Source organism: Acyrthosiphon pisum, chromosome A2 (assembly GCF_005508785.2).
Source record: "Acyrthosiphon pisum isolate AL4f chromosome A2, pea_aphid_22Mar2018_4r6ur, whole genome shotgun sequence".
NCBI classification, from domain to species: Eukaryota; Metazoa; Arthropoda; class Insecta; order Hemiptera; family Aphididae; genus Acyrthosiphon; species Acyrthosiphon pisum.
The window spans coordinates 16,071,339-16,079,676 of NC_042495.1; the positions used below are offsets into that span (position 1 = coordinate 16,071,339).

The 8,338-nt window shown below is 29.5% G+C and overlaps 1 protein-coding gene across 1 annotated transcript in view; it reads right to left on the minus strand.

Annotated features, from left to right (window-relative positions):
- Positions 1-6,168: 6,168 nt before the first annotated feature.
- Positions 6,169-8,338, minus strand: part of LOC100158774 (PTB domain-containing engulfment adapter protein 1) — an 8,521-nt gene continuing 6,351 nt past the window's right edge. The window contains exons 8-10 of the mRNA XM_003243070.4: positions 7,353-7,489; positions 7,059-7,276; positions 6,169-6,962 (exon numbers count right to left, since the gene is read on the minus strand). Coding sequence (XP_003243118.1) covers positions 6,888-6,962; positions 7,059-7,276; positions 7,353-7,489 — 430 coding nt within the window. The 3' untranslated portion in view covers positions 6,169-6,887. The remainder of the gene's footprint in view (positions 6,963-7,058; positions 7,277-7,352; positions 7,490-8,338) is intronic.

An 8,338-nucleotide genomic window follows, 5' to 3' on the forward strand; every position in this document is an offset into this window, starting at 1 on the left:
ATGAACGTTTTACAGTTATAATAATATTATCATGATATACGTCTACCGCCGTGGACCGCGGTGGTGGTCATAAAGTAATATGCATGACCAGCAGCAGCTGCGTATATAATTATACACGATATTAATGAATAAGCTGTCCGGAATATTATTACACTCTTTGCGCATTGCAATTATTCGCGTGTTATTATAATGTAGGTACCTATAATACACTTAATACGTAATATGTATTGAGATTGCACCGCGACGTGAACTGCAGACACGCACGGATCACGTCGTTCTGACGTCATCGGTAGTCAGGTACACCTTGGACGAGAGGTGTCAAAGGGGTAGGAAGCTATGATGTCTTAACGTGTTCACTTCACTCAGCTGCAATGACGTATACAGCCAGTGGCGTTTTTGGCCGGGGCGCTGCCCCCTCCCCCTCCCCCCAAGCTGTAGCAGACCCGCTATTTTTGGTCCCGAGTGCAAAATGATTTAGGCGCCCTCGTATTTTTTTTTTTTAACTTACTAAAAATAGAAAATTATAGTCACCAGATATACATTATAGTAATTAAACTTAAATTTAATATAGGGCCAGACAGTCGTATAATCGGGACCCGGATCATAAATACGAATGCGGGCTAGGGGTGCTACTTGGTTTATAGAGCCCTAGACTAGCCAGCCCATGCCCACAGGTATATCCGAGGGCAGTGGTACCAATATTGCGTTCGGTCTTTTTCCCTGGCAGCCTAATAACGAGCCATGACATTAAAAAAAAAAACTGAGAAATTATTATTTTTCATAAAATAAAAGATCAACTATAGTTCATTTCTAACATTTTAAGTATATATAATAATGTAACTAATGTTATTGTCTTAAATACATTTGTAAGTAAAAAATAATTATACTCTTTTTTCATTAGCTTCCATAATACCTATTTCAGACATCATAATATATTACCATCACTATTTATAATAACTCTGCAATTTTTGTGTTTATTGGGTTCCGAGCTGATATAGGCTACAAGTCATAGGCCACCAAGTTTCACTCTACGAGTCTGCGTACGACCGTAAGTGGGCTGTGTGGAGGGTACTTCTAAGGACTTGCGTTAGCAAAATATATACCCGGTAATCCTAGAAAAAGATAAAACATATCGTATAGATTATATTATGAAAAATAAAGTAGGTAGGTAGGCATATATTATAATCAAAATTTAAATATATGAGTACTTCAATGGTTGTCATATTATGTAGCTTGATACCTACCATAAAACTATAAAAGAAAATTAATAATTAGGTATCTTACCATTTAAAAATCAAGAATGTATTAATGTTATAAATTATTATTGTGCCTATAATAAACCGATAGGAATTACAGCACCTATTGCGGGCTACCTATAAATTACTATCATAATATTATTATTACCACGGTTTAAGATATACATAAATATCTTAAACCTTGATTATTACCTATTTATCAAGTACAATACAAATAAATACTCGGCGGATAACTCAAACAACAAATGGCACACCTGCATTCTTCAGAGTACCTACCTATATTTTAGTCTATAATATTATCAGGAAAATCACATCGGTACCTAATTCGGTAATAGGCAGAGCTGCATTTAGGGGGGGGGCTGGGTACAACTGCCCCGGGCGCCAGTATTTTAGGGGTGCCAAAATGTTGTAGCCAGAAATATGTTTACTTGTGAATTATTAAAATTGTATAATTTTAATTATTTTAATAACAGTATTATGTATAAAGTTTATTAGTATTATGCTGTTTGGTATTTTTTTAATTAATATTAATTTACATAGTTTTATATAATTTTATTTTATTTATTCATGAAATACCTACAACCTACTTAAATATGTTGAAAAAAAACAATTTGTATGATGAATTATAAGGAAGGTTTAGGTGACATAAATTCAAATGTATCTTTGCGGAGAGAGAATCAAGCAATTACTAAACAATATTTTTAAAAAAAAGCACACATTGTAAAACAAATATTCTTTTCTGTGTTCGAAATCTAAAAGGTTAATGAGGATCTAACTTCCATATTTTCCGTGGGTAGGCCCCTTAGGGGGAAGCAATTTTTTTTCACCGGAGCTTAGGGGGCGCCAATTTTTTTTTGCACCGGGGCGCAAAATGTCTAAATGCGGCACTGGTAATAGGTGATGATTTAATAAAATTACAGCGAAACAATTTATTGGATACGCAGTAAATTATAAACGCAGTTCGCTTTTCGTGTACGATTAGGTACGAAAATCTCAATTATTTGCTTAACGCCAGCTAATAAGTAATAACTACACAGGTATTATATAGTTGATGTCTTAAATAATTTGCATGTTGCATGATGTTATTCTAACCAATAAAAAAGTAGAGGAAAGTATTATAGGTAACCTCTCTGCTGAACAGCTGAGCAGTAGATATAGGTGTCGATATGACCACCACATCCCCCCTTGTTAGGCACTCGTGTTACTATAGTGAGAATCTGTGTTAGATTCGAATTCAATGATATAAACCATTTCAGACGAAATACGATTGTTAGCGAAGACTTATTATATGACTATAATTTATGCTATTATATGAATATTGCTATTAAAACGGTGACGTATTTTCAGGAAGGGAGGGGTGGGTGCCCCCCCCCCCCCCCGAATAAAAAAATTGTTCAAAAGTCATAAATGACTTGCTACGCATAGGTACAGAGAACATTAATTTATATTAATATATGTGTTTTTAATGTTTGTATAAATAAACTTGGACTTAACTTTTGGCTATTTCTTTGGTCACATCGACCGATCGCGAGAAGACGAAGAGGATAACGACGTAATATTATACTAATATAATATACCTATTGTAACGCCGTCTATTAGGTATAGTAAGCATAGTAAGCACTAGAAAGTCTGCAGCGTTTGTTTGACCGTCAGCAGTGCGTAATAATTTTCAGTTTGCTATCGGCGGCATCGACAATCGACATATTATAATATATCGTAGTCACGATTTATAGGGAAGATTGAACGATTTGGCGATGTCGTCGACAAATAAAGTTACCTAGGCACAATAACGCCTGAAGACATTTATGTTGATGAACTTACAAAAATATAAGACGTTTACCTTTTGTATTATAAAAAACCTCTTAATTTGTATTTATAATAATAGTGGAATGATAATATGATATAATTATTAATTCATAACTCATAGGTATTATGTATTTTATATTTTTATTTAATAGATATCATAAACTTACGTATTTTCTAGACCCCCTCACAAAAAAATTGAAAAGACGTCACTGTATTAAAGTTCCTAATTTATTGTACTATTATGGCAGCGGTACCTAATACAGTATGTTGAATTAATTTTCGCTGAAATTCAAATTGTATTTGAAAATGTCATAGTATCATTGTATGTAATATCAATGTACAAATTATAATAATAGAGGTACCTACTTACCTATATACTTTATAAGTTTCGAGTATCCGTCACGAATAATTTTTACAACAAAATAACTAGGTAATATCATACGTTATTATTCATCTGAATTTATAAATATAACGAAATATATTTACTAAGTCAAATACTCATAAAAAAAAAATGCGTGCATAATATTTTGAATTGGCTTAAGTTACTATTATAAGGGGCATCACTTAGGCTAATATTTAAGGAGCAACATTTAGGCAATTACTAATCTCGTCTTAGGTGTCTGGTAACTATTTGTTAGTTGTAAGTGATTTTTGTGTGCGTGTGTAAATATGTATACATCGTCGACAACATTATATATAAAATTCACTAGGTATACGAATTTTACGACTATATAATTAGTGAGTAATTACTCATTGTTTTGACAAAATTAAAGTTAGTTATATGTTATCTGATTTTGATTCCGAAAAAAATATATGAATATTAAGCAGAAAAATGTCTCTGGATCGTAGTATCGTACGACACATTTCGTTTTTAATTTTAATTATAATTTGAAAAAATTCATATTTTAAAGTTTTCAAGACGAATTTCTGTTGAGTTAAATTTTTTTTTAGAATCAAAACCGGACAACGTGAACTAATTTTAATTTTATCAAAACCTAGGGCATTTTTAGCTAAAATTGACGGTGGTATAGCGAGGGAGTTAAGATTTCAAGCTTTTTGATTAGGCTTATAATATACTTAAATCGGTATTTAAAGAAGAACAAATATCGAAAATGCCAAATCTTATTAAATGGCTCAAAATGAATCAAAGTATTTTGAAAATGATACCATGTATAGAAAATGCTAATGTGTATAAACATTTGGTGAAAATTTCAAGAACCCATGCCCCATGGTTATTCGTTTTTGTATTGCAACAAATAATATGAAAATTATTTGTTGAAAATCGTCATTTCACTCATAAAAAATATTTATGAAATTACGCTCAACTTTATTTTGTAATTCCAGTAGGTAATAACAACTACTACGAGGAACCTTGTATTACAATTTTTAAGGTTTTCGGCCAAACGAACATTTTTTTATCGATATTTTTAGAAAAAAAAAAAACAAGACGATCTCAAAGAAGATGGCGGTCATATACTTTTTGTTACGTAACCAAGGTTAGCAAACAATTATTTTTCGGTATATACCTATTAAAATTTAAAAATAAATTATTTTAAAAAGTATTGAGTATTTCAATTTTGACCTCCCAAAAGTTCCAACTAGATCCGATATGCTCTTCTCGAAACTAGGATATTTATATTTTTTTATATTTTACATCATTAAATGCTAACTTTGTAGGTACTTAAATTATCTCAACTCATTTAAATATTTATAGACACGCTATTGTATGCATAATTACCTACCTATATCTTGTTATTTATTCTTTTAATGTGCAGGTACCTACCTAGGTTTATATTTTTTTCTGATCCCCCCCCCCTATACAAAATGTATATATACGCCACTGTTATTGCTAGGTATGGGTATATTGTAATAATTTATAAATCATCGTTCGTCGTCCCCCTACTTAGAATCTAAATAAAGTAATGATCAAAGGAAATAATTAAGGGTTGCGTCGAGCATCATCAGCAGTGTATATTCGTTTTTTGAAACTAACGTAGGTATATAATTTTAGGTACCTATACTAAAAACGATGATGGTAAAGTCAGAATTTCGTGGTTTTAAAATTACAGTCACGTCTTGAAGTTTGTGGTATTTTACGGTAGGTAGCTATTTACGTGTTTTTTATTGGCAAAAATTCGTGGCGGAAAGGTCTTAACTCTTAAGCGTTTTAGATATTATCAGTTCAAAACTTTCTGTTTATTGTATTATATATTAAATTAGTATAGAGGTATCTACTGTCTAGATTAGACTTTTATTACAACATAAGATGAGATTAAGATATTTTATTTTGTCGGGATTTTGGTGTGGATCTTAAAGCTTTTGGAGGTAAAGTCGGTGTTTTGAACAATTCTAAAGGAAAACACGAGTAACGGAAAAATAAAATACATACTGACGATGAAGGTACCTACCGTAAAAACAGTAAGCTTAAAATGGATAAATCTTTGAAACTATGGGGTAACAAAAACAGTCGTGGAACAGCCAAACCTTTTTTAGTACCATATTAATAATTATGAAGATATCAAACAATACTTCCAAAGATCCATATTTTTTATTACATTTAAAAAAATATGTACATCCGTGTACTGGACACCACTAAAGTTATTATATTTTTTTAATTTATATACATTATTATATTTGAACTTAGGTACATAAACTACAGATATTATATAGTTTATTAAGTTATATTATATTTTGTTTTTAATTGAATTAAAAGTTATACATATAACTCAACAAGTATATAATTATTGGTATATTGATCACACAATGTTATCTTAATTGTACAGTATCTATTTGGCTGGGTAATAATATACTAATATCCAGATTATAAATTACTTAACGCTCATCAGTAACAGTTGTAACACCCTCTAATAACAATTTTTAGTCCTTAATTCGTTTACAAACTACAAAATATTAAATTATTTTAAAATCATTTAGTTATATTTGTGTACAAAAATAGCATAATACATTTATTTTATCCTTAATGGATATAATGTTTATATTTTCAATCACCTCAAATTAAAATTGAACAAAATACATCATAATATAATATTGCAATTACAAATATTTCAATTTAATTGTGATATAAGCTAATAAATTGTACAAATAATTGGTGTTTATTATACTTGAACTTTTATTTCAATTTATTCCTAAAATTTATGAGTAATACAAATGTTAATTTATATTGTGAAATAAAAATTGTTTAATAAATCAAGATTATTTTTTTTACAAAGATACTGCGGAATGAACGATGGCGTAAAATAAAAAAACAGCTGCCGCAATTATATATCAAACAAAATGTAATAATAACCTAACCTGTATAACAATATACTGAATTAATCTAAATATCTAAAAAATAAATACACTATTAAGTTAAAGAAATTTAAAAGGATTATTATATTATATCATAAACTTAAAAAAATAAATATATATATAATATTAACACTATATAAACATATTTATTCCTTTGTTAACAAGTCAACAGATCCATTAAAAAAAATAGTAATGATGATAAAAATAATAAAAAATTATAATAACAATATTTTCCTAAATAAATTTAAATGCTTTAATTAAAATTGTATAACAATTAATTTGATACTAAACAGTAAACAATAATAAAAATATAAAATTAGTGACATTATTCGGATAGGTATGTATATAACAAACAATAATAACTAAAAACATAATAAATAATAATACTTTGTTATTTCTTGGATGATGTATAAGATAACATGATTTTATCACATACATGTTTGTTTTCTCTAAGAGATTCAAAGGATAGTGAAATTTACTTATTGATACCTAGGTTTTTTTTTTTTCAGGAAAGCTTTATTTTTTTAATGGATCAAGACTTTCTAATGAAAAATCTTCAGTGCTCATTGATAAACCTCGACTGAAACCATCCTGAAACAAAATAGATTTTTATAACTATAAGTTTCTCAATCATATGAATTCTAAGAAAATTGTATTTATTTTTTTTTATATAAGTTTAATTCTTACCTTCATTTCTTTAATTCTTTTGTCTAACAAACCAATGTCACTTTCAATACCATTTTGTACACTTTGCCCAAAATCGTCCATACCAAATGGATCACTAGCGGACGTTCTTGGCTGACCAGCTGGTCTTGGTGTTGCTTTAAACGGACTTAGGCCAAATATGTCATCAGAATTTTGAGAACGACGTCCTGTATCTCTAGCAGGTTTGGGAGGAGGCGCCACTACAAAAAAAAAAAAAGCTGAATAAAAAAAGAGAAGGCTAATTCATCCAGGCAAGATAAGTTGTGTAATACGTACATAATGGAGGCGATATAGGAGAGGTAGCACTATTATTGTTTGTCCTTGGTTCAAAATTGTTTTCCATTTCATTTAGCAAAAGGCCTTCAAGTCGTGTGCCAACACTAGGAGATGGTTTTGTCTCACTAGGGGATGAACTAAAATAAAGTAAAAAATTTGTACCAATACAGTAATAATTGTTTATATTAAGCCATTGTAAAATTGAACCAAAAAGAGTTACAATTTGTTATTACATATAATTGGTTGTTTATAATTATGTGGCATGGTGCAAGAAGGCAAACAATTTCAAATTTTAATATTTAGGAATTGAAAAAAAACTATTTGACCAATTTTAAAAATGTATACAACAATTTTAAAATCAATGTAGGGATTGACTCTAAAAATGTTGTTATTTAATTAAATTTGTTTTTATTTTATTGTATGACTTTCATTTTGTATTTAACTACAAATGTGTGTATTTTATTTTGACATTGGCACCCCAGTAAAAAAATTTTTGTTTGACATTGGCCAAAAATTAAAATTTTAAATAAACAATTTTTAATAATTAAACTATATTTTTTATTTTTATATGGTATATACAATCTGTTCCTTTAGGAACAATAAGAATATATGATAATAGAAAAAATATAAATACATGAATACTTGAGGAAAGGAGTTACCTACTGGTAACACTACCTTTACTTAATGGTTTTTTTTTTTAATGTATATTGTTATACTTTAGATTACTCATTGAGAAGATCTCGACACCATTTGCTTCTGAGTCTCCTGGGAGGGTTCCCAGGAATTGTGAAAGTGGCAAGGTTTAATAATTGAACTTAAGGACGATGTGATACCCACGTGTGCTGTCTCTGTCTTACAAGTGCGTAACATAGCAAATTTTACACTCAGCAGAACACGTGTAGCTTCGTTAATTTAAAAATTAGAGTGAATTGACCTCTTATAAAATCTAAAGATAAGATTATTATCTAGGCAACCTCATAGGCTTA